This window comes from Anabas testudineus, chromosome 9 (genome assembly GCF_900324465.2).
Source record: "Anabas testudineus chromosome 9, fAnaTes1.2, whole genome shotgun sequence".
Classification (NCBI taxonomy): Eukaryota; Metazoa; Chordata; class Actinopteri; order Anabantiformes; family Anabantidae; genus Anabas; species Anabas testudineus.
In genome coordinates this window covers 23,057,501-23,085,266 of record NC_046618.1, presented here as the reverse complement: position 1 = coordinate 23,085,266, position 27,766 = coordinate 23,057,501, and the positions used below count along the sequence as shown (strand labels likewise).

General features: G+C 39.1%; 1 protein-coding gene and 1 long non-coding RNA gene across 2 annotated transcripts; one reads left to right on the top strand and one right to left on the bottom strand.

Annotated features, from left to right (window-relative positions):
• Nucleotides 1-26,435, top strand: fam102aa (family with sequence similarity 102 member Aa). Its single transcript, XM_026343458.1, has 12 exons — nucleotides 1-115; nucleotides 206-488; nucleotides 16,020-16,140; nucleotides 16,995-17,024; nucleotides 18,435-18,551; nucleotides 19,571-19,617; nucleotides 20,079-20,230; nucleotides 21,583-21,693; nucleotides 22,268-22,463; nucleotides 22,583-22,704; nucleotides 22,986-23,055; nucleotides 23,382-26,435. The coding sequence occupies exons 2-12, from the start codon at nucleotides 346-348 to the stop codon at nucleotides 23,425-23,427; spliced, it is 1,155 nt and encodes a 384-aa protein (XP_026199243.1). The 5' UTR covers nucleotides 1-115; nucleotides 206-345; the 3' UTR covers nucleotides 23,428-26,435.
• On the bottom strand, nucleotides 18,413-22,312 carry LOC113150772. The gene is made up of 3 exons (XR_003297685.1): nucleotides 22,227-22,312; nucleotides 18,688-18,827; nucleotides 18,413-18,545 (listed from the first exon to the last, which is right to left on the bottom strand). It is a non-coding gene; the product is annotated as an uncharacterized LOC113150772 (long non-coding RNA).
• Nucleotides 26,436-27,766: the final 1,331 nt, after the last annotated feature.

The window sequence follows — 27,766 nt, the reverse complement described above, 5'->3', positions numbered from 1 at the left end:
CTTGACGCTGCTAAAGTTACTTCTCCTGAAGAAACGGAGCTGAAGCGGCTTTTTCTGTCATTTTATGTTGTCCAGCCGCCGCTGGCGAAGCTCAAAGGACCCGAAATGTGTCCGGGTTGGTCTTCTCTTTCTGTTAAACCCCAAACGTTGCTATTTCCTCTGTCTTTATCCACGTTATTAACCGAGATCCTTGATTTGTTTTCAGATTTCTGTGCTGAATCATCTGAAGAAGCGGAGTTCTCCTGAGGACACAGACTGAAACAGCAGCAGTCCGTCATTTGAGCTGGTTTTAACACTATTTTACCGTTCAGTTGTCAGATTTAGTCGTGTTCTTACACTATCTCGATGGCCTTCTTCGTGAAAAAGAAGAAATTTAAGTTCCAGACTCATCTGACCCTGGAGGAGCTGACCGCTGTGCCGTTCGTTAACGGAGTTCTGTTCTGCAAGCTCCGGCTGCTGGATGGAGATTTTGTCGCCACTTCTTCCAGGTAAGAACATCGAAAAAGACACGAAAAACACTCTTATACACCACTTCACACATGCAAAGTTTATTTAAACTATGCATGCTCCTTTTAAAGCAGTTTAAAAATGAGTTTTACTTAATTAACAGGAGAAAAAAGTGCATATACACAGATATACAGTGAATTTAGTGGCATGTCTGTCCTTCTTTGTGGTCCCAGATCCTGTTCAGGTGTGTTTGATTTGCTAAATTTAGTATTTTTGCAGTAGCTTACAGGATTTGATTTGTTTCTCCACGGGATACTTTGCAGATTTTTTATTGTGCTGCAGGACTTTAACTATCTTTAAGTGCATTTTTAGAGATACATAGTGAATTAAGTTGCATTTTTACTACTTTTATATGACTCCTAAACTTTTTTCTGGCATGTTTGTTAGGCTAAATATAGTGATTTTGCATTCCTCTTCTACTATTTGTGACGTTTTTGATTATTGGTTTGTGTTTGTTTTTCATTTTTTAGTATCTTTAAGGTCTAAAATCCACCCAATACTGTTGGATCTTTGTAAGATCAAATGGGGAAGAAGTAAAAAAAAATGTTTGTGGCATGTTTGTTGCACAAACTTTAGTGATTTTGCAGTGATTGTTTAGTTTTTTTCTAGTTGCTTCATATCATAAATGATTTTATGTCAAAAATGCCTCATAAAACATTTGTTATATTGGGGTCTTGAATGTGTTCAGGTTTACATGGCACTGCCTCTGGCTGGTTAATGAAGGTTGGTTATTCTGAGTCACATTTAAACGTAGCGTGTTGCTATGTTAAGTGGACTTGCTGTTTATCTGCACTTCGACTTGACGACCACACTAAACACAACACAAACTCTCAATCCAACGTATCCTGTCAAATAGATGTTAACGTCCCTAAAATAACATTTCACTCCAAAACCTCCTGTTAACCTGATGTGTCTGGTTGAATGACACTAGGATGTGATAACGGTGGCTTTTATTTGGTTTCTGGCCTTTTCATCTCCATATTTGCGTCACACAACTTTCATGTTATTTGCTCCTTTTGACCTCGATAGCATCAGTGACTTTCATCTCTTTTCCCTTCCTTGACTTTGAATCAAAACACAAGATTATGCTGCTTTGAAAGTCATGTCTGATGTGTGTTCCAGTGTTTTACACTTGTTAGAGAGTAAAGACAGGACTCAGGGAGTGTCCGGAGGCTATTTGACCTTTGAACCTTGTGATGCCTGTTAAACCAGCTGGAGGAGCTGCCATGTCGAGTCATGACTTAAAAACGTCATGGGGAGTTTGTGCTTTTGTGCTGCAAGTTGATGTGTCATTTATCAGCTTCATACAACGAGAGTGAAAGTAGAGCTCATCTTGGATTATTATTCTAATTCTGCAACAGGTGTACAAATGTCTAAAGGACGTCTGGGTGCTCACTGTGTCTTAAATGAATCGGCTTTTTCTTTTGTGCTATATTTTTCATGCTCCTTTTAAAATCCAACCTGAAGCACAAAGATTGACTTCCCGCTCTCTCCTATTTTTACTCTCTCTGACCTATTATGTGTACATTATTAGTCACCTGAATCTCAAAGCAAGTGTTTAGGTAAACAATTGTATGTGGTTGATGTTAAAATATCTCTTCAACTCCAGTTCATATCTTGTTTTCAAACCTTTAAATCCATGTGCTGACGGACACGTATGTGGGAGAACATTTCCTCTGGGTCCTCATTACAAGGAGATCATCCCCTGTGTGTGCGCACTCGACTTCACTGTTCTCACATAGCATCCTACTGGTGCAGCGTGTGTGAAGGGAAAAGTAAACACACTGACGGATGATCTTGATCAGGTTTCGTGGTCAGCGGATGTTTCCGTTGTGTTAACTTTCATCAGTGAGAGAGCAGATCTGACGTTTTAGCCACATGTACACTTCTGTGAGGAAGAGATAATCTGATCGGTTGAGCAAAAACGTCAGTGGAAAGAGCCAAAGAAGTAAAAACTTATCTGGCATCTTGCAGCAACATAAACTTTCTCAACCTAAAATGTGATTATTTATCTTACATAATAATTAAAAAGATTCAGAGAAGTCTCTGTATGCAAGAAACAAACCTAAAAACCTGTGCAGGACTGCATTAAAAACAGATAATTCTGTGGTGGAAATCACTGCAGGGGCTAAAGAACACCTCCGAAAAACATTGACCATGAACTCAGTTTGTCGCTGCACCACAAATGCAAGTTAAAACACTACTATGCAAAGAAAACCTATATAAACAACATCCAGGAAACACTGCTGCCTTTACTGGGCATGAGCTCAGGTAAAGAAGCACAGAGGCAAAGCGAAAAACTGATGTGAAAAAGGAGAGGGAACATCAGACTTGTCCTTTCAAAAACCAACGTGTGACAATCCAGAGGTGCAGTAGTACTCAAACCTGTTTTTTGGGGAAGGCTTGAGGCTTGGCAAGAGGATACCAAACCATATTCTGCACATATTACAACCTCAGGACTTCATAGTAAGAGTCCAGAAGCTGTGTTTCAGGTTTATTTCACTGTGATAGATTCCTGTTGTTAGTTTAAAGTTTGCCACTTTGTCTTATCGTGATACAAAAACATTGTGTTTCCTTGGCTCTGGCCTCTGAGGTTCAGCTCATGATCCAGTAAGAGTCTGTTTTTTTTTTTCTACCTCTAGAGGATTGCAGCCTGATAAAATGTTTTAGTCAAACTGAACTCCAGTTTGCTGAGAAATAACAAACTGTATTGTTCCTGCCTCCCTCCTTCTCAGCTCCTCCCCTGTGTTGCAAGGACAGCAATGTCTGAGGTCTCAGTACTCTGCAGAGGTCACTCTCCTCTCTGGAGGTTATATAACAGCTCAGATCGCCCCCCCCCCCCACCTCTGTCTCATCTCAGTTATCATCATCTCTCTGACTCAAAACAAGGCCTTCTCAGAGAAGGGGGTGACTGTGGAGGGAGACTCCCTCTGCGGTGGACAGAGATTAGTGTTATGTCACAGTTCTGACAAACCGGGTCTTTGTACAGGGCCTGGTTGGAGCCTCGCCTTTGTGTGGGTCGGGAACAGTGGGGGAATTAACGGCAAGCTTACCCAGCGTACTGCGCTGCCTCGCACGAAAACCCTTCCACAGCCACGTTGGCTCCGAGTCAGTCACATGGTGCGATTGTGACCGTCCAGCTGTCGGATCTGTTTGGCCTGTTTGATATCTACCAGTCATTGATATGATAGAGGAAAACATGTCTGTGCTTTTTCTAATCAGTTTTGGCACATATCATTAGTATTGTTTGTGGGTCATAGCCTCACAGGCCCGCTGAGATTCAGTGGACGGACACTAAACGAACGTGATCTCAGAATGTAAAGTGAGGTCACCAGCAGAGCAATGACAGCAACAATATAGAAAGGTTCTTAATAGAAAGTAAAGATGGTTTTTACTGGCACCATTTCAACACTAACAAAACATTCACGCTCTGAATGTCACTGTGATTAGTGGAGTTTACGTCGTGCAAAATCAAAAAGGCGTCCTGTTAGACACTTGTCTTCAAGTATCTTGTTTATCAAGGGGAGTTTTTATTATGTCTGTTCTTGATAGAGGATAATTCAGACAGAATTTGAGAAGCATAAAAGTATGAAGAACAAAATGATTAATTGAAAATTTACAATAAATGTATCTGTATCTACCTCTGCACAATCATGGCATAACACCACAGTAATAAGTTTATATATGTGACATGTTCAGAGCCAAAACAAGCAAGAAAACACATTTTTCACATGTAAGAACTGAAAATGCTCAAGATGAGGAAATTGTGGCAAAGTCCCACATCTATTTCTGATATGGTAGTTTAGATTTTGAGAGCTGGATAAACAGCAGAGCGCAATGATGTTGCGTGATATAAAGATGATAAGTTGTTCTGCGACTGCTAACGAGCTTCCTGTGTGCCTTTTAAGTCATTCAGTCAGAGTTTTCTGTGATAGGAACCAGACCTTTTTTTCAAATTTATATATGTTTTATTTTTATTATGTGTCACATAAATCTAAATACTGCCAGTACCAGTGTGTGTAGCACAACACAAAACAAAAGACCATGATTAATAGAGTTGTTTTGATTAAAATGACCCAGCAGACACATGGTGCTTGTGTTTTTTCTCTTTGTTGAGCTGTGGTTTTATTGATTGATAACATAAAACAGTGCTGTGAATTATGACAGCTGGGGAAACACAAGACCTAGAATAAACCTTTTCGTGCAAGTTCAGTTTCCTTCTTAAAAGCTCCACTTGAAAGAGTTTAATGATGAACAGTCGACCAAAGCAATGACGAAGCTGTTCTTGTTCTTGTTAAGTGTTTGCTTTCTTTTTCTTACATTTATTTTTTACAGAAGAGAAACTAAATTAGACTAAATTAATACTTAAGTGAATCCTGATTCAGAACTGATGTGTAAACCTGATTCCAAACGTTCTGCCTTCATGTAACCTGCTTTTATTTTTCACTTTTTAAAACCAATTCACACAGGAAAATAAAGTATTAAAAGTATTAATAGTATTAAAATAGGCTCAGAAATCTAAAAGGTCAAGTGTCAGATGCACATTTTAGACACAAATTAGATCTCAGAAAAGTACAATCTGAGAAACAGAGCTCAGCTTTGGAAATGATCCACTACATTCAGCCAGCTTTACAGAATATCCACGTTTGCTAATGGATAATATGTTTTCACTTTGTGCAGCTTTAAAAAAACAGATGGTGTCCATCTTGAGTTGGCAGAAAACAACTTTCATTACAGCAAAAGTTCAGACTTTATCAACTAGGTCTTGCTTTCAGCTTGGTGGTTGAAGTTTGCATATTGGACATTTAGCTGATGTTTTTAATCCACATTGTTTCTGTTATTTCATCAATATGATGCCAAAACTGCATAAAGACACAACCACCACAGCCCGACCTTAGGTGCAGTTCCTCCTGAGATGGAGGCGTGATAGTGTTCTGAGAGGTGGATGTGAAGTTTCTGATGTGACACGTGGAGCTCTGAGAGGCTGCAGCGAGGCTTTCTGATGTGGCAGCTTGGACAGATTGTGTTAATTTCCTCTTCAGATACTGATTTAATCTCAGCCGTGTAGGAAAACACACACACACACCATGTTCTAACGTGTTCTGTAAGAAGCTTTAACCAAGAATTTTATTTGACTTAATATTACATCTTATCCATCAACAACTACCTGATGTACATGGTGAAGGTCGGATTGATAACTAGAAGTCGACCTTCTCTGTCATTATCTTCACTGCTAAATTTGTGCATGTGGTGCCCTGTGTGGAGTCTGACAGGCACACACCGGCTAGATGCAACTGTACTTGCTACGATAACAAACAACTTCCATGTTATACCATGAAACTGGGATATCTCTGAAACCCAAGTCTATAGTGAACATATTGAGTTGTTTTAGCAGTTAGCTTAGCATTGTTGCTATCAGCTAGGACACTGCATTTGTCCTTAAGCACACTGATTTGCTGGTCACGCAGACTAATGAACTCCTGTGAAAGTACAGTGGTTGGGGTCCGTTTTTGTGGCCTGGGTCAGCTTTGCCTTTTCTGTACACATCCTTATAGGACCACTACTTCAGTTTAATCTTGAATTCCTTATTTAAATGTAATGAAATCTGACACTGCACTTGTCCACTAACTCTTAGCATGATCATTATGTTCACAGGTTGCATTAGTTTTTCCCAGTAGGAAGGTTCAGGATGTAGTTTTTAGGACCCTCAAGAGGACCTGGGACCTCTGGGTGGAGTTGGCAGAGCTTCCTGACTGTCAGGCATCACCAGCACGTGACTGATTGCAGTTGTTGTAAACGGCTTTAGGGGAGTTTTTATGAGACTTTTCTTTGTGTTCACTCAATAATTGTAGTAACTAATGTGAAAAATGACGAGTTCAGTCTTTTCCATATTTATTACAAATAAGTTCCTGTAATTCTCACATCTCTTTTGAAATTTCTTACATTTTTATGGCATTTTCTTAAATGTATATATTCATAGTACAATAGTACAGTACATGCAGAGGAGTCATGAGCAGCAAAGGTTTCCACCCAGAATAAGATATATGGTGTCTGCTGCATAATTTCGGAGTTAGTTGTGGGTCTGTGATGGATTCCTAAGCCCTGGATATATTCCTAAATAGACAAGCACGCCATTCTGCACATACCACACTGGGACTTAACGTATGCTCACATGTTCCACACACGTGCAGCTGCTGACATGTGGACACGGCTGCAGAAAGTATTCATTTGTGTTTTAAATTCATTGTACATCAGCTGCGTTGTGTAGTGTTTAGGGTTGGGCTTTGGATCTGTTTCACAGTCTGTACAATTTCTCACGCTTGTTATTTTCCAAAGGAAACAAACTCCTTATATCTGCTTGGTTGTTCTTATTAGCAAAGACCAGTTTTGAGAAGATGATCCCCATACCCATCCCTAGTAGTATTAGTAGTGCGGTATTTAATACCTATATCTCCTGCTAGATGTGCCATCTAGAGAGAAGATGCACAGTAGAAACACATATGCTGCTCAGGGGCTCAGGGTGGAGCAGCAGCCCACAAGCTGAAGCTGTAATCACTTCCTGTTTACCTGCTTTCTCAGGTCTGTGCAGCCCTGTGGGTGGCTGTACTCCCTGTGGTTGTTCTACTGCCTCTTCAATACTTTGTCCTCACTGGGTCTGCTGTAAAACAGCCTGAAAGCAGCGACCCCCATGAGTATCATGTATCGTTTATCTCCTCTCCTAAGTAGATAGTGCATTTTAACTATGAGGAATCATCCAAATGCGAATGGAGAATCAGGCTTGACTTATGGTTTGAGAGATATTTGGAGCAGAGAAAGTGTAAATGTCTCATGTAACGGCCCTGTGAGTGTTTGTTTGAGTGAATTTATGGACTTTAGTGGAAACACAAGCAGGAAACCACCCGTGGAACCACCTGTTTTTACAGGTTTGTCAAACACGTTATTGAATTGTCCAATCAACAAGTGTACCTGCAGTGCTTTGGCGCTCCAGAGTAAGTGTCACTTTTTTCACCCACTCTCAAATGTAAGAGAGGTTGGACATTTGGAGTGGACGAGTGGAAGGGAAGGGAGAGTTTGTGAGGTGAGTTAGAAATCGACAGGGACGAATAGCCTTTCAACAGCTGTTTCCTGTTTTCATCTCACTTTTCCAGCCGTTAGCGTTTTGGTGGGATGTGAGGGGAGGTCTGTGTGTGGGGTTGTGTTGGACATAATTCCTCTGGTATCTAACCAAGGAATCAGAACTCCCCACATGCAGGGGGAATTCCTGTGGACCTGATCGTTGGAGCTTCTCTCTCTTTAAGAGGTTGAAGTTTTCATGAAGTTTCGATTGGGCACAGAGTGAATTCAATAGCATCAACTGAGGCCCCATTGTTTTCCTCCTCAGTCATCACATGCAGAGTTTAGTTAGTGCTGCTCTGCTCGGATGTGCTGCTCCATATCACATTGGGTCACAGCTCCACAACTCATATAGCAAGGCTTTTATGTTTATTTTATTTTACTTTTAGCTGTTCATTAAATCCAGAAATCGTACACTTCTTATTGAGCCATTAGTAAAAGCTTAATTTGTAAAGCGAAAGTAAGACTTTACTGATCCCTTCAGGGGGAGAAACACAGAATAAAGCAATAATAGAAACAAACAAACAAACAAATAAACAACCAAAAAAACATAATTATGGAGGTGAGATACAGTGGATAACAAACAGCTTTTCTGTATTTGTATAAACTAAATTTACCCAGAAGATCTGTATTTGCCTTGTTACTGACATCACATTTTGCCTGACAGTGTATTATTATCTTCTAGTGGGAAAGTGTATTTGTCCTATTGTGCAGGGCTGATGACAGTTATCACTTTACTTCAAACATGGAGGCATACAGAATGTGTTATTTAAAAGAAAAATTAAAATTAAAATTAAAATGAGGAATGTCATGGGAGAACTGGAGTAATGGATGTTATTTGGGTATAAAAAATCTGACATGCACCACAAAAACCTACTTCCTTAATTAACTGCAGTTAAAGATGCCACAGACACAGCAGACTCAAACACCCTTAACCTCTATTACCAATTACGCATCTGATGAAAGCCACAAATGTACGTTTGAGTGCTCAATACAAATGCCAGACGCCTTATCTTGGGGTATATTAGATCTTTACTTTAATAAAACCTTACTGATGTTTAAATGTAGATTTTTTTTTAGATGCAGGAAAACCTTTGCAACCATGACGTCTAATTTGTAGAAACTGACAAGCGCCATAAAACACTAGATCCTACATTTCCCATAATGCATCTTAGCAGTATTTTCTCCTACAGCTTTGTAGTTTAAGGTTCTTCAGTTCACTGGGGAAGGAAGTGGGGTTTATTCCATGTGTGTTTATAGATCTTCTTCCTCTTCTTGCATCTTCAAACCAAAAGCATTGCTGAGTGAACAGGTAGGGGAGAGCATTTGTGTTGTGTTCAAGGTCGTTTTTGAAAGCACACATGGTTGTTTAAAGGTTGTTGGTGACGGCGAGGATCGACCTTATGACCTCTTGGGCTCAGGAACATCCTCCCTGACTCCTCGCCCCTCCTGCTGTCGTCTGACGTCACGGTCGCCTGTGCAGGATCTGCCTGCTTCCTCAGCACTCTGCTCTGCTCTATTTATCTGAGCCCTTGATGCGACCCGACTCGGCCCGGCTGCTGTTTGTGTTTTTGCTGCGGTCGGGGCCCCCAGGAGCCACACAGCCAGGATGGGAGATAAGGATCCCATACTGCTGCATTACTGACACATTGAGTCATCACATGCTGGGGTCCTGTGGAGGGCAACTCGGACTTCATGTTTACGTATCACTTGCTGAGTTTTAGTGAGTAATCACAACTTCAGTTTGTCTCCTTCAGTCTTTGTTGCATTTTCTTTACTTCATTTAGGTTCCTGCATAAATAAAACAGCCAAGACTTTTAAACAGACGTAACACACACTCAGAAACAGCTTGATCACTGGACAGATCACTTTTAATAACCTGTCGCGTTGCAAGTCTGCAGATTTTTGGCAGCAGGGAGATGGCCAAACAAGTCTGATCCAAGTTCCTGTAACTTCAGCTCAGCCTGTTCGAGTCCCTTCAGTTTATTTAATTATGTAAGATTTTCCAGGCAGCAGGAACAGCTGATTAGGAGATGTAAGTATGCATTTACTTTACACACCTAAACCAATATAATCTTCAAAACTCTCCCAAGCCAGGTCACAAAATATTACATAATATTTCTCCCTGAGAAGCAAACGATAATAAACTGACCTTTAATAAAAAATAAACAGAGTTTCACTTTTATTCAAGAGAAACTGCTCAAGTCATGGTTCATGCAAACAAACATTTTGCACAAAATCCTAATAAAATGACTTTATTTGACACTAAATATTTTCACAAACCAAAACACAGACAAAAACAAAATGTAGCAATCTAAAACCTAAACTTATACATAAAGCAATGATTCAAATTCCCTGAAAACAGTAACTGAGTTCTTAATATCTTGCAGTTCTTTTAGTTTGACCCATTTTTCAGTAGCAACAGTGACAAATAAAGTAAGATAACACCTGATACTGCAGGTGTCTGAACTCAAATCTGAATACAATGCATATTTATATTTTGAAATTCTTATAAAAAAAATATATAGAAAATATTATTGTTACTATGATGTATTGTAAAATTAAAACCCATTTAAAAGTTAGCTGTATTTGCAGGAACTTACCTAAAAAATATCAATTTTTTGTTTCCTTAGTATATTCAATAATTTATTGACAGCTGTGACTAAATTCAGTCACTCTTACGAAAAAACAACTGTTAATTGGGAATTTGGCTCAATTAGTTTCCCACTTCTAAAGTTTAATATGAATCGTTTGGTCTTGCAGTTACTCTATAAAACCGTATCATCCTCTTTTTAGTTGCAGCTGGGTGTTCTTGTTGCATGTCGTACCTCATTTTGTCTCTTTCTTGTCTAAAAATGATCTTACAAAGTGCTTTATATGCTTCTGTTTCTCGTCCCAGTTAAAACCTCCTCTCCCATTGTCTCCAGTATTTGCTTGTCTTTTTGAAGTAACAAACCATGTCTTCCTCAGCTTCCCAGCTCTTATTTGCTTTCCTACCACAACCTAAGCTTTCCTGGATATTATATGTCTTGTTGACCTAATCTGCCATCGGCTCTTGGTCTCCTTGCTTTAATCTACATGTAATAGTTGATGATCTAGGAATTTGAGCTTGTTCTGCTTTTGCTTTCATTCAAGGTGAAATGGATTACACTTCTGGATCTGCCGACAGACTTTTGCTTTTGCTCTTTTGGATGTGGGAAACATCAGGTTTTGGTCTATTTTCAGATGTAGGGAGCTATGGTTGTTGAAGGGACACAGCAGTTTTTGGTTTTAAATACACAAATTTAGTTGAACTGTACAACATGATGAAAGGATTACCCTCAGGACAAATGCATGGAAGAGGACACGCACAATGGCGGCCTTTGTGTTAGTTTTTCTTTGCAGGCTTTATCGTGTCAGTCTTCCGTCGTCTTGTTTATGTGTGCGCTGTTCAGCTACAATGAGAGGAGCAGCTCCGGTGTCTGTCTACTGTCACGGTGGCCTGGTTTAACTGAGTTGTCTATTGCTGGGCTGCGTTCACAGCTCAGTGCTGCTCGTATCCAATCAAGTGCCTTTGTGCAAGTTTTCCCCAGTGTTCTCTTATTATCCAAACTAGAAATATTTCAAATACATCTTAATTACTTTTCAGAAGACTGTTCTACGGTCCGCTGATATTTAAGCTACAGGCAGATGTGCTTTTATTTTGGAGGTACTTTTATTTAGCAGTAACATACTGTAGAAATATTACAGTAAAAAAACAATTCAGATGCCTCTTTTATTCTGGTAGTGGACTTTGTATTTGAATTACAAAACTGCATTAAAACACTGCATTAAGGCTGCAACTAGTTATTATTTTCATTACTGGTATTCTGCCAAGCCAAAACTGTAAAAAGAAATCCTCATCAAAACTTCCAAGGCGACATCTTTAGTGTGTAGTACCTGATTATTTTTCTGTCAGTCAAGTGATTGTTCTTCAATCCTCTACTATGACCACAATAATCAAGTTACTCTTTACATGACAGTTGCTGCTGGAGAAAACCCAACTGTAACTGGATTACTGAAGTGCATGTAAACACATTCAATGTAGTATTTCATAATAGTTGTCGGGACACATGTAGTATTTTACGGGGGTTGAGATCTCTCAGATCTAATCCATTTTAGATATTTATCTGGTTCAGATCACATTTCTGAAAACACCATGAAGCTCTTCTGGTTGTTTTTATTGCAAAATGAACGTGATACGAGTGTTGTTGCAAAAGTTGGTTGGTTGGGATGATCGGCTGCAGTGTGAAAGGAGTCAGAAAGCATTTGGGGTAAAAGCTCTACTACAGAATTTATGTTGGATGTTACACCTCAACCTCCTTCTACACAAAGAGTAAAAGAAGTGAACAGAAGAGGCACAAAGGTTGCAGGTGAGATTAAAAACAAAGGACAGGGGGCTTATAAAAACGTCTGAGCCCTGTTGTGAGCGCCTGCTCCTCCTCTGAGCTGCTGGCAGAGCGTCTGTGGATTTGAGGAGTGTGAGGTTTCCATGGAGCCTGAACAAAACCATCTGGACTGAGGAATGTGGTTTGGAAACGCTCCCTTTTACACACTGGAGGATCCAATGGCGTGACGGTCCTGATAAGAGCCGTGAGTGTGTGCTTTGTGTTTGTTCTCTTCTGAGAACCTCACTTGTTTCCACGGACAGATGGATTAAAAAACATCCACCAATAAGAGGAGATTTTCACTTTCTTTTTTATTTATTTTTTTAGGACTTTGTGAAACTTCACAACATGATTCTTGTTGTTGTGATTCTCCGGTTATTTCTATGTTGTGCCATGATTTTTAGTTAAGCAGCTCAAGACCTTTGATTAAATTCATTTGTGTGGATTAATTGTAGACATTCCAGCCATTTCATTAAATAAAGGAAGGGAAAACTAAAAGGGTTGCAACTAAAACCTGTTTGAATAAGGGATTAATATACCAGCTTTTTCTGGTAGATTTTTCTCAATGTTTCTGCCTAAAGTCCAAAGTGACTTTAGCAAAATGCTAATTTTGTCTGTGCATCTGAAAATCTAAATATTCAAGAATATATTCATAGAAGTTAAATAGAGAAAAGAAAAAACTTCATTTGAGAAGCTGCTGTCACTTGTTAAAAGACTTGCATAATTTGTTCCATACTAGAACTCCACAAAACAAAAAGAAATTTGATAGCGAATCAACACTGTACTCTGTTGATATTACTCTGTGTCCTTCCCCCATAACAAGTGCATCATCCAGTTAAATACCTACGACTAAAAATCATAAATATACAGGATTTAGTGGTAACATTAATGTGACTGTTACTAGTATTTTGTATTGAAGGTGTTAAAAGTAACAGAAGTAGGAGAAAGAAAGAAATAAAGTGGTAGAAATCACACAGCACTTTATGTAGAGGTGGTGGATAATAGTGAATAAGACTGTAGGGGGAGGGGAGTGTGAAGAGCATCTGCTGCTAGTCTAAACTAAAGAGTGAGGGAGTTATTGTTATGTGTCATTTGCACCTTCTGTCACACAATAACCCTCAACTCATGCACTGCCTCAAATAAAATAAAATAAGTGACTGAAAATGAAACAGAAAATTGAACAGTTTAGGTAGAAATACAGCGCTGCACTGGGATGACTCCATCCACCAGGGATGTTGTAGTTTACACACACGTCTGTCCAGACTCATATGTTGGTAGCAGATGTAATAAAACCGCATCCAAGTGTTTCTTAACTATATTGTTGATGAAAATGAAGCATACGTGAGGTTACAGTGACCTTTGATCTCTGACAACCAAAATCATGTCAGCTCCCTGTTGATTTCATAAGATCACAAGATTCGGGTGGATGGATGAACAACAAGAAAACATAATGCCAATACTAAATAAAGAACAAGACAAGACTCCAATCAGCATAATATAGTTAAGCTTTAATTAATAATATCTCTTTTGCAAGACTCACCTGAGCATAAAATACACAAATATAGTACATGCTAGTATATACAAATAGAGTAACATACTCTTTATTCACTTGAAGAAGCATTACAACCAGTCAAAACATCAAATTTCCTATACAAACTGTCTACAGTAGCAGTCTCTGAATCACTTCTTAGGAAGCCAGATACTTGCGTCAGACTTTTAGACGTACGATGTTCTGGGCACATCATCTAAATTGGATGAACCACTTCTGAGTTTCATCACTTTTATCTTTCTCCGCCATCAGGATCAACTTCAGACAGGATTTGCACATAATAATAACTTCATTAATCACCAAGTGGAAGCCCCAATTCATACGTTTTGTTTCCTGAGCTGCTCCTTCGACTGAAGACCTTCCCTTCAGTCATTGTTTGCTGGTTATGATGCCTGCGGATGTGGTGATATCATCAACTTTATTATGTCTTCAAACTCCAGTTGTGTACAGTATGGTGCACTTTTAGTTTAATGACTTCATGTCCCATTTTGTTTTTGCTGTTGACTATTTTTTTTCTAGTGATTTTAACTTTAATATGTCTAATTTTCAAATAACTATATAGTACAAGTAGTTTTGCCTTCCAGTCTATCAAATAAATACAAAGTTGTATAATAATCAAAATGTACTTCTCTGTACTTCTTTTAGATGGTCAGGGACTTGCAAAGCTGTACTTGTACATAATGTTCCAGTGTAGTTAGAAAAGAAACAGTATTTGTCTTTTGATAAAACCTTTGACCTTTCAGTTTAAGTACAGTCACACCCCAAACGTGGAACACTGTGATTTTACGAGCTGGAAAAACAGGCGTTGTGCAGTTTCCAAAATAAGGAGAAAAACTGTTTTTCTCTTTTTTTTAATGGTGAGTGACAGGATATTTACATGAATTATGGGGCTTTGTAACTAGATAGTATTTAACTTAAATGTGTTGCTGGCAAAATGATGGTCAGGTTGTCATAACTGTGAAAAAATGAACATGACCCTGCACGTGAGGATTCTGGAGTGTTTTTCTTCTTACCATAATGAGTATCCCTTGATTTAGCACCAGACATTTAGAATTTACTACAAATAACACGGTACATTTGAGTTTCACTGTAAAACAAAGTTACTTTTAGCAACACTTGCAGCACAGCGCTGTGGTTTCAAGTGAAATGCCTCCATAACGTATGATGATGTTAGATGGACTGAACTGGACGTTGTGTTTAATTTAACAATGTTGCTTGAAATGTAGGAGCTTTAAATAGTTCAGGAATTTTTTGACTTGAATGTGTGTGCAGCCCCTTTTCTCTTTAATTTGTAAATATTAGCATGCTAAATTAAGATGATAAAACACAACCTGCTAATCATCAACTTGTATTATTGCTAATTTGCGCCTTTGCATTAGCATTTAGCTTCCAGTAGCTGTAAACTCATACATTTCACTTGCTCATGCTCTGCAACCTAAACTCATCTAGACATAACCTGGACAAGCTGCTAATTGTTAGAAGCAGTTAGACTTTAGTACTAAGTACAATGTCTGACTGAGCATATGTGTTAGAGTGAGTGGCCACATTGACAACATTTCTAGCATGAGTCCATCACTGCTTCGATATGCTGTAAATAAAACACTGTGATTTCTGCTCTGTACTTTTTGTACAAGTGTCTTATTAAACAAAGGAAAATGTTTTATACACATCACACAAAACTATGCATTCCTCCACTTGTGGCCCGCTTGTGTTTCTATGACATTTCTTTGGAGTTTATTTCACTACCAGTCGCATCAGCTTTTGTTTTCAGGAGCAAACACCTACTGTTGAGTTCCCACCCTTTAACCAGAATAAATGGACACTTAAAAGGTTTTCCGCTGGCATTTATGACGAGATGTGTTTTCTCAGAAGCCTTAAGACCATTGTGCTGTTTCCTTGAGATGTTTGCTTGTCAGTAAAGCGTGAGAGAAAAATCCACGGGGACAAATTAGTTTACAAGTTGGTTATGGTGTTCCTCAGTGGCTGTGAGGTCATGGAGTGGCTCTTCCCTGTCCTCAAACAAAATGCTCCATCTACTTAAGAAACATTAGAGATCCTAAAAGGAAAAATATAATAATAATTGGTGGGAAGCAGCTCTATTAGTAGTTTTGGAAAAACATTCTCCCAACATGTTTTCTCTGAAAGGTTTGACCCTGAGTGGATGCACGAGATCGGAATGACATGAGTGGAAAATGTTGTTCTGAAGTCAGAGAATATAGTAAATCAAGATGAGAAGTTGCCAAGTCTTGAGAATGTTTGGGTTTGACCTAAATGTCAGGAAATGTTTGGGAAAATGTGTTTGATGGATGGTTTATATACAGTATAGATACACAGTCTAGGTTGTTGTTTTGCTTTATTGTCCGTGTTACTGCCTCAGCAAAAGTTCTAATTATTAATTAACCAACGTCTGCAACTCAAGTGCTTTTTTTTCTGTCTTCTTCCAGAGTGGAGGTCCAAGAAAACTGTGTTCGCTGGAGGAAGAGGTTCACTTTTGTGTCGAAAATGAGTGCCAACCCCCACACTGGAGTTCTGGATCCATCTGTGTGCAGGGTGTCAGTCAGGAAGGTAGGATTCTCAAAAAAGTCTTTAAGTCTGTATGAACCAGAATACTACAATGCCAAAGTTTGGTTGAACTAAACATTCAGGTATTTAGTCATATATATATATATGTATGTGTACTTTAAAATGCAAGGATTAATTCAGTCAGTCATTTTATTGACTGAAGCCATGCTAATGGTCTTTTTAATTGTGATTCAAGGACCAACAACCTGACAATGATGCTGACACTAGTTAAGTTTGGTTTTTTTGTTTTTTTTCCAGGAACATTTGTTTTTGAAAAAAACTCATTACACTTTCCTGCCATTCTAAGTTAGCATCTTAAAATTAACTTCTTTGTCTGACAAACAGTCCAAACGTCCACAAACACACAAAAATATTCCATGTGCTGTTATTCAACTCCAAGACAAGCAGCAAATTCTTGCGTTTGAGAACATAAAACTATCAAATATCTGGATTTTATCCTGAAATGTAACAATTAATTGTTAATCATAATATAATACAATTAATTTTCTGTCAGATTTACTAATCAAACTATTTTGTCTACGTGCTTCACAATGAACATCAAACTATAGTTGTACAGCATAAAAACAGTTTTTTGCCATGTGTGGTTAGCTTTAAATCTACATGTGTAGATTCCTTAGGATCAAACTCTATGTTGGATATTTCAGTGCAGACTTGATGCTGCACCTCCCATGTAACTCTCAGTGCCATGTCCATCTGCTCGTTGAGCTCCATCGAAGGCATAAGTGTGGTCCCAGCCTGTAATTTAAACTCTCTTGTTGGAGCCATGTAATTGGTGCCCTGTGTAAAATTAAGTTGGATCTCTGGGTTCATTTACCGTCTTCCTGTTTTCTCTGCAGGAACTCAAAGGAGGAAAAGCATATTCGAAGGTAAGAGCCTCTTGGTCGACCGGTTCACGAACACAAAGAAGTTGTTAAAGATGAGTTTGTATTCATGTTTAATCATTTAAGGTAAATATTAGCATTTTACCATCAGCTGGGTGCAAACATAAATCAAAAAATGTCTCCAGCTTGCATTCACATTTGCCTGAAATCTGCAAAACATCCTGCCAACACCTCTCTACCCGTAAAATGAACAGCTAATGATGGATGAGTCACATCTTATGAATGAAACTACAAGGTCAGACCCCTCACGAACATAAACTTTTGCTGCTCCATCGACGTCGTTGCCCAACAGGAACTGTTTCCTCTGTTCTCGCTCGTTCTCCATTTAGATTTCCTTAAGCTAAATATACCTTGTTTCCCTCCTTGGAAGTGGGCTTCCTTCAAAACAGAAGGTCTGTAAAGTAAGGGAAACCCAGAGAGTGAAGAATAGGAACCTTCTTAATGAGAGAGCTTTCACATAGCACTGAGACAGTTTCCACGCGGCACCGTTTGTTTTAGAGATAACGGTTGTGCAGAAATCTTTTATCTGATGAAGTAACACACCTGGACCATTGTAGCTTTTATAAGCAACTAGAATCATGATACCTTTAAATCACAAGGACAGCTGAGGACATGATCCCTTTGATTGTAAGGAAGGTAAAATCGAATTAAAGGGAAGGATTCCCTTGTTCACAACTTGCAAGCATTGAAGTCACCAGCATGGCTGTATGATTAAAGACTTGGATGCGAGAGAGTCTCATATTATATTTATTAAATTAGAATTTTAGGACACTAAATAACGGTGTCCATATCTGTTTAGCTTCCAGGCAGTTCTGTTTTAGTAAGAGCCATGTCAGACACGACAGACGTAAAATCTGTGTTTCCAGAGGCAGTTTGCTTTATTAGTTAAAATACATCTGAAGAGGATCTGAGTGTGCAGCTTTCCTGTTCTCTTTCCTCTCATCTGCCTTCAGCACAGCTCCTCACTAGAAGTGAGTTCTTAGGATTTAGGCACAAGATCTACTTTACACGAAGGTGCAATGAGACAGAAAACTGACGGTTGGCTCTCAGGCCATCAGTGAGCGTCTGTGGACCTAGTTTTTACAGTGTCTCTGCACCATAGGCATTAGTCGGACACATGTTGGCAGCTATAAAACTTACCTGCAAAAGTTTCTGGCTGCATTAAAGGCACTTCAAATGTACAGAACTGATTCTTCTTCTTGTTTTAGACTGGCGTGTGGTTTTTGGACCCTGTCATAGACTTAAAAACTTGATGTCAGCAGTGTAAATTTGCTCGGGGTGCTAAATGATGGGTGTCGCAGAAGTCTCTCCTTTTTTAAACATGTGCCAAAAATAAAAAGCCATGAACCTGTCATTATTGAGTCTAGAACTGAGTCTTCTCCTGTCCACCTTCAGCTGGGCTTCACAGACCTCAACATGGCGGAGTTTGCTGGTTCAGGCTCCACTGTGCGCTGCTGTCTGCTGGAGGGATACGACACCAAGAACACGCGTCAGGACAACTCCATACTGAAGGTGAGATAATGGGGAATAAAAGGATAATAAAAATTAAAGAATGAAAGAGAAAACACTCAAATGAAGCAGAAAAAGAAACCATAAAGAGAGAAAAATTGCCCTTGTAAAATAAGTAAGAATAGAAAAGTTCCCATACCAGAGGAAAACCTGATCATTAACTCTAACCCTTTGACCTTCGACACTTGACCTCTTCACTGATTGCTTCCACTACACAAAGTGGCTCGAGTCGAAAAGGTTGAAGATCAGTCGCCCCTTTGTCAAATGGTGAAGGTTTTCCTGTTGAAGTTAACATAGATATTTTAGAACTGTAGTTTCATCTAGAGCTGGAAACATTATTTAAACTACAGAATGAATCTGCTGTTTAACTCGACCAGTTAAAAACCCAAACATAACCTGTTCCTGCTCCTTATTTGTAGGGATTTTTTTATAGCAAACTGAATTTTGGCTGCTGTAGGACAGTAATGAAAAATATTGTTGTGACCCTGAAATCATTATTTTATTTGTGCTCATTGTAAAGCACCAAAACTTCTCCACTGAACATGCAGCTGAGGCAGCTTAATGTCTCTGTGGGTGGAGGTGGTTTTGGTTTATCCAGAGTACAATGTGTTTGAGGAGCTCTGCAGCGCCACCCAATGATCGTCAACACAAACTGCTCCGTTGTTTATTGAGCCAAGTCAGTCACGAGTAGATTTGTCATCTCATTCCCTGGAAAACGTCATCCAGCTGTGTGTAACTCATACATCAGTGAACTTACTGGTAGCTTACTCTAAACCTCTCCAGTAAAGTTAATCATGTCCAGCACTTCAAGCTCCACTTACAGTAACAACATCAGGTTTATTTTCAGGTTTAAGTATCCAACTGTACACAGTTTATTAAGTACTGTGCAGGAATGCATGGTTAGAGTTAACCAAATGTTATTTTACATATATGTATAATAAGAGGTCAAACAGGTGTAAATATGGATAAAATATTTTCACTTCTTCAACACTGGTTAAAAAGGATTTTCTCATTTGCTAAAGGTGATCATTGGGATGACCCTCCTGTCTGGGGATCCGTGTTTCAAAACGTGAGTAGTTCAGATTTCTATATTTAAGATGCTCACAGAATTTTTTTAAAAGATCATAAATATTTTTTTTATTAAAGGGGTTTTCTGTCTGTTTGTTTTTTTAACTTTAACTTTCAAATGAACAACAAATGTTTGATGGAAACTTGACAAAACACACCTTGCTGGAGTTTGTCCCAGAGTTCTTGAGGTTATACTGTTTGTCACACGTTGAGCAACAGAGCTGTGTCATGTGTTCTGTGTAATGTGTCGACATCCACATGTATTTATTGGTACCTTTTTATTTTATGTGCATTTTTACCTTTTAACCTGACTGAAATCTTTGTGCTCCTCTGTTCTTCATTTCCGCAGTGACTCAGCTTCCCTGCGGTCAATAAAGTGAATCTTATCTGAGTTTGCCAAGCTAAGCACAACTGCAGCTCTGTTCACATTGTGCTCCAGACTGATAAATGTTTTCCCTGCAGGCCTCCCAGCACAGCAAAGTCCATCTCCATCCCAGGACAAGAACACACCCTGCAGCTGGACTGCAAGGGGGAGGGAACAGCCGAGCCTGGTCCAGCTGGAGGGGTTTCACTGGGCCGATCCGCCAAACCTCGACCCTCCATCATCAGCTCAGGTGCAGTTCATATGTGGAAGAGTTTGGATTTTCATTTACACAGCCCACACCCTCTGTCTTTAGATTCTCAAATCAGAATCGGGCAGATTCTATAATAAAGATCCACATTTTAAACATCTGGATTGCATAAAAAGGGCCGGGGGGGTTCCCAGAACAGCTGATGTGGACACTCATGTGCTTGAAAGAGAAAAACAAAAGCTTAAGAGATAGATCCAGTTCCAAGCTGGCAAAATACCCAGTTCTCTTAAGCTCATTGTTCCCAAATCGAGGAGTGGGTCCCCCTGAGGCCGTGCAGAAACAATGTAGAGGAGGGCGTACATGTCCATTGGAAAAAGGTGAAGGGCATGTAAAGTTGACCGCTTCTGTTTCATGAAGGAAAAACAACCACCATTTTTAGTGTATGTTTGAAAGGCTGTCAGTCTTTGCCAGATATATTTAGACAATGTGTATGGTATGATGGACAGATTAAAGCCAGCTGGTGCTCATCGAGCAAACATGAGTCACATGTACAACGTGACAAACGCTTCCAAAGCCACTTACAAAGTTTAACAACTTACAACAATTTCAGTAAAATGTTTAATTTCAGTTTTAAAATAAGTTATCGTTTGATAAATTTACTCCATTTGAGCACATACGTTTTTACATATTCAGTGTAAGTAATCTCTATTGGCAAGTAATGTTTCTAATGAAAATAAAAGGTTTGTAAATATGTAATATATTGTTTTTGGAAACAAAACTTTTTTTAAATATTAGTCCTTAAACCTAATAAAGTCTATTTGCTGCTGGATTCAGAATCAATAAAGTTACGTTTGAAGGCTAATACTATTTCCAATTACATGTATAACACTTTAAATCCTGGATTTTAAAACCATTTACATGTATGAAACATCTTCAAATCCGGATTCCAGTTTATTAGATCTTGGCCCAACCTGCCTCGTTGCTCTTCCTCAGCCAGATGTGTTTCATATCCTGAACCAAATCCTCCTAGAAGTAGTTATGAAACAGTCCGATGTGAGAAGATGACATTGTTTAGGATGTGCTTATTTTGACTTAACTATTTTTTTTCCAACTTCCAAACGACTTGTAAGGTTTACATACAGAAAACACATTTTCCATGTGAGTGAAAAGTGTTACGTGTCCACAGCTACAAGCCATGAATCCAAAAGTATTGAGGCTTTCATTGCAAACAAGAGTTAGTTACTTTACATTGCATGGCTGTAAATTACAGCTCCTGTGAGTCAGAGAGTAAACAACGACAGCTCGATGTTTACTCTTGCAGAAAAAGCTGCACAACTCAAAATAAATACATATAAAGTGGCAACAACAGTGTTTTCTTCTTTTGGTGCCTTCAGGTCTCCTCGAAGAGTCAGAAACAAACCAGAACCAGTCTGGTGCTGCAGAGGTTTTCCAGTCTGGTCACTCTCGTAACTCCAGCTACGCCAGTCAGCACAGCAAAATCTCAGGTACCAGACGTCTCACCCAGTGTTTGTCTACACTTCTACAATCCCTAATTTTAGGACTCCTGTAATTTCCTGTTGACTGTCTTATTAAATTCGAATGATAAATATTATACTACATTCAAACCATGGGAGATTCTGAAAGATCAATATGTGGCAGTGTTGATATCATGGCCACAATGTCTTAATAATAAACACTAACAAAACAAAGACACAAATATCAGGCACATGTGTTCAAAGTATTTAAAACTACATAGCAACAACATTGTTTGCTAAGAAAACAGCTGTGTAATTTGACCAAAATGTAATGAAGCTATTTTAGGATCTTAATGATTTTCTGGGGCACAGTTTTTGTTTCGTTTTGTTTTGTGGGGTCATGGTTTTCTAATCTTTTCTTGGGAAACTTTATTCTGCAGTACTGGTGAACTTTGTAGACCCATTTGCATAATTACTTTACTTGTAATTATCCCTAATTTTATTTGATTGTTTCCTGAGAACGTCTTTGCAGATTGTTAAGAAATAAACTGGATTTCACAGACCTGTTTAAGATGTTGATCTTCTCGTGTCTGCCGTCCTGCAGGCTACAGCACGGAGCACTCCTGCTCCTCGAGCCTGTCAGACCTCACGCATCGCAGGAACACCTCAACAGGAAGCAGCACCTCCGGGGGCTTGGGCTTCACTGCCGACACGCCGACAGAGGGCGACAAGGATGCTGGACGTCCAGAAAGACCCCCTCGCCCACCACGGCCTGTCTTACCCCCTAACAGGCCTCCAAGGTATGGAAAGAGTGTACAGTGCTCTGGTCATGAGATTGTGAGGAAGTACATCCTGAAACCAGAAATGTGTCACATCCTACTTCAGTGTTCTACTTCATCTTCCGTTCACTGCATTTCAGGAGGAAGCAGGACTCAGTGGAGAATCACCCCTCCTGGGTTAACGACACCCGCATTGATGCTGATGACATTGTGGAGAAAATTGTCCAGAGCCAAAACTTTGCAGATATCAACAACACTGAAGGTACAGTGAGGCAGAGTAATGGCTGGTAGATTAGGAAGTCATCTGTGTTTCCTGTGGAGTTGAGATTCATACCTGCACTGAAGCTTGCAGTAGAAAAAGAAGTGCAGCTTTGCTGCTTTTAATCAGGCACAAATACAACTGAACTGGTGATGAATGCACCATCTTAGCACTGAGCTGTCCTTCGCTTGTGTGGCTCTGTGTTTTGTCACCTCTTATGGGCTGCGTGTTGAGGCCTCGTGGTTCCCATCAGCGGCTGCTAACTCTGTGCTTCTGGCTTTCAGACAGTAACCTGCGTCTGTTCGTCAGCAGAGATGGAACCACCGCGCTCAGCGGCCACAGGCTCGGAAACAGGTGAGACGCCGTCACTTTGTGCTTTCATTTTCTGTCACTTCCTCCTCTGTTTGTTTCACTGTCTGCATGTCGCTCTCTCTTCCTCGTTTCCTTTGGTGACTTTCACTTAACTGTCTGCGGATTGTTAGTTTCATTTATAGAAACATAAGCATTCAGAAATCATTCCAGACGTACACAGTTTCTCAAGGTGTTTGTCAGGTTGTTCCAGCATTGTGCAGAACTCGTCAGGGAGATGTGGTCACATCAGAGGGTCAAAAGATGAGCTTAGTGTGATGCTGTAGGATGAAATGTAAATACTGACTCACTGTGTGTTTGGATTCTTGCAGGGTGTCTGCAGGCGGGTACGAGCCTGTGGTGATAGAGAGCCATTAAACAGCAACATGTTGATCTGCAGATCGTCTCGTCTTCGATCTCCCCGGTTTTCCTGGAGCTTCAGCTGGTCTGACGCCATGAGGGGAGAACCCCCATCAGTTTGCACTTTACGTGAAATGCGTGCCAGCACTTGTCTGCACTCCGTTCAGCTGTGTTTGTGATGTCGACAGCGACTAGTGGTGAAAGCTAAATGTTTTCTAGAGACTGCCTCGTGGTGTGTTCACATGCTTAAAGAAGTCCAGAGATCAGACTTGGTGACCATTTTACCTTTAGACTCTAAAATCATTCATGAATCCCCAGTGAGTTAAAAAGTGAGTGGAACGGATCAAACTACCGTGACTTTCTATTAGATATATATCATGATAGGAGGGAGCCAGTTGGACCATGGTTAATTCATGGTGTTTTGTACCACTGGCTGAACAGTCAGTCACGTTTTTGAGCAGTAGAAAATAGCATTTGATCACATTTTATCGTCCCTGAGCTTTTATCACAGCTTTACATTTGTTTGTGTTTACGTCTAATACATTTTTTTCTTGGGCACTTTCTCTGTTCTACCTTTGTAGAAACAAGCCACTTTCACACGAATCACTGTTACAGCAAAAAGTGCCTGAGGAAAAAAAAAACACGTGAATCAGAAGTGAACTGGACCAGCAGGGAGACTGGTTGTGGTGCAATTTGGGACAAAGTGATCAGTCAGAGTCAGAGTCTGGTGAAGTTCTGTGGAAAACATTGTTTCATCACTGGAAAACTTTCTTGTGTGTGAGTAATGAAACAATATTAAAGCCAGATACTGACAGGACTAAATTCCCTACAGCTGTTAACAATGTCAGTGGCAGGATGTTAGTAAAGCTCAGCTGCACTTCAGCCGACAACACGGTGACTTCACGACGCACTGGGGACGTATGGATGTTTATATTCACATCTGTTAACAAACAAGTCAATTTATTATAAACTTTTAAACTTTTATTTCTCCTAATTAGCCGACAGGTTAGAACGGTTTTAATTTGGCTGATATTTAGCAGCAGCTTCACTGTGGATTTCTGTAAATTGGTTTTTAACACGTACATATTTTCTCTTTCCCACTTGATGAACATTAATCTGACACATTTTGTTGCAGTAACAAGTTAACTACTACTATTCTGCTTAGTTGCTCCTGTTCAATATAGGTTCTCATGCACTTTCAGTGTAAGACAAAAAAAAGAATAACAGTGCTTTTATTGTGGCACATTACATTTCAAAGTTTCTCTGCAGGTAATAAGAGTCTTCAGCCATCTGAACTTGACAAATTAGGTTTATATCCTTGAAAGTGACATTATTCCCTTCGTTATTATCCCTCCACTTCCAAAGCTTTGCAGAGAATCCATGTCCTGGCAAACAGAAAGAGGGAATTTTGTACTGGAAAGAGTTAATTCTTGGAAGATAACTACTTGGTTTGATGATCTCAGACTGCTGTAGCCCCATATTGGCCTCAGATGGCTCAGTACAGACTGTGGATCTTGATGCTTCCATTGAAAGTGCATAAGAAAGGAACATCTTAAAGTATGACAAGAACAAGTGTAATAATTAGACCAACATACATCTGCGTGTTGTTTTGAGACGCACTTAAAAAATGTGAATCTGTCGTTTAAAATCTCTAAACCGAGGTTCAACAGGATCACATATATTTCTATGTAGGTTACACATACATCACAAAGAGTTGTGAATCTAAACTTCCACTGAAGGCAGCACATCCAGCACTGAATGCGATCTAGAGTTTTTCTGTCTGAAGTTGTTGCTGTTTCCCTGTTGATCGGGGAAACTCAGCAGAACCACTTAGTGCCTGTAAAGTTTCTCTTAAATGACCCGAAAGCACCATAAAAACTGTAATAACAGAGTGCTAGTGATGGTGAGGAGAGAAATATTGTTTCCTCTTTGTGTTTTGTGTGGTTTTGTTTTCGTCCCTGTCACGTTTTTACTTTTGGAAGTCCCACTATTCACCCACTTCTACTCTCGCTCCACGGAGGATTAATTCTCTGGTCAGCCATCAGAGGTTAAAAGAAAATCTGCTGTCTGGATTTCTGCAGTGGCTGTGACTTTAAACGTCTCTGCTGCCCCCTGGTGGAGCAGCCGCCTGCTGTCAGCCCTTTGGTGTTTACACAGATGTTTACTCTGAGTCCGGCTGGCTTGTTTGGTCGTCTTCAAATAAACACTCACCCAAAGAGGCAGAAAAGGGACGAGTTTCTGGAGTTCTGACAGCTCCAAACACAGAAGGATAACTGTTATGTTGGCAACCAGCGGGCTGGTTGGCGCTTCTTCTTTTTCCGCCCACCTCAAGACAGAACAAGGAGGATTTTATCTAGTACAGAGTCTTAAAGTCTTATTTTCCTCTTAGTAAAAGAGGTGTAAAAAGCTGCTAGTATGACAACTATATCTCATTTCCCATCTCCTGAATGAAGTAACATGAATGTTACGTTCAAAGATTCTCATTCACAGCATAATATCCCTCTTTTACAATGAAAATCAGCTATTGAGACTCTGTATTTATTCTTTATCAGTAAACTTATTTTTACATACGTTATTCCCCGATTGTCATTTTACTTCACTTCATCACACTACACTGGTTTAATCCAGCTCGTTATATACGACGAATCACTTGTCTTTACACTACTCTGTCTGTATTTTGCAGCTGTATGTTGTTAATTAATCACATGGTTTGTTATTCTCACATTTGGGGATGAACCACTGATCATATAGTCTGAATTTGGGTTTACGTCACCGCAGCCTTTAGTATTCTTTCATTATTTATACATTTTTGTTCTTTATTTTATTTTTAATTTTTTGTCTGGGGTTGGTTATAAGCTATGCACACAACTCACCCCTCCCCGATCTTTTTTTTCCCATTAGTAATTCTAACAAATTCTATTGTAACAAAGCTAGTATAACCTAAATTTATTTGAGAATTTAGTTGAAATTGTTCTTTCAATCACTGCATAGTTTTTTTTTTCTGCAGAAATAATTTCTAAACAATAAAAAGCTCATCTGAGTTTCTTTCTGTGTCATGTTTTGAATTATGTTACTACTACTCCTACTGAATCCACCTTAAATTAATTTATATTGTAGAATTCCACAGATATTTGTGTTGTTTAAGTACTGATTAAGATTTTTCGATTAAATATCTTAAATTACACCGATACATTTCAGAAATGATGTGAAGAAGAGCCTGAATTATGCAGGTACTGTGCAGAACGATGAATATTCATCAATATTTTTGAAATTTTATATTGACTGACATCTTTGTAAGTCTAATCCTCCAACAGTAGATGGAGCTGTACGCATTTGTCTCTGATGTAAAGATGTTCAAACAACAAATGTTATTCAACCTGGGACTGGAAACCTGTGTGCACACTGACAGTCATTCAGTATTGTTTTTATTTTCAACAAGAATCCGATTGTTTTTAAAGGTTCTTAATGTGTATGACACATCTGGTAACAGAAAAACCACAATTTAGTTTCCCAGCAATGTGATGAATGATAATAATCTTGAATTGAGGGAGGAATAGAGGACTGACTTTAGCATCACTATCTGTCATTTCAGCACCCCGAAAATGATCAAACTATCTTTTTGAAAGTATCATTTTTAAAATAAATAAGAAATGCAGGACATCATGTAGTTTTTTTATTCTCTATTCTGAGTGTTCTGCCCTCTGGTTTTTTGCCTCCCAAATGAAAACACTGTAAAACTGAAACATACAAAAGAAAAGATATATAAATCAACCATGTGATACCATGTTTATGAGATATGGTTTTATGAGAATGGGACAGAGCTGAGGTCCCAGTGACCTGTGACCTTTGACCACCAAAATCTAATCCATTCACCCTCAGGTCAAAGGGAACAGTTGTGCCAAATCTAAAAGACGTACCTTGATGGTGTTCCTGTGATTTCTCTTTCACAACAAAGGGAAGATTGGACACGATAAACCTCAGTGATCCTGACCCATGACCTTCGACCACCAAAACCTAATCAGCTCATCCTGGAGTCCATTGTGCCAAATTTTAAACACATTTCCTCAAGACGTTTTTGAGGTATTGAGTTTAACGTAATACAATACATAATAAAAGTATTAGTATCAGAGTAAAAGTACTTATTCTGTCAGTACAGTGTTTTCCCTGTGGCTGATTTGTATCTACAAAGCTTTCACTTTGTGGTTGTGGTGAATTTCAACATTAGCAAAGAGCAAACCAGCTGGGCACTATTTTAAATCTGAAACTCTGATAAACTTTATGCATGTGAATGATTATAATATAATATAATATAATATAATATAATATAATATAATATAATATAATATAATATAATATA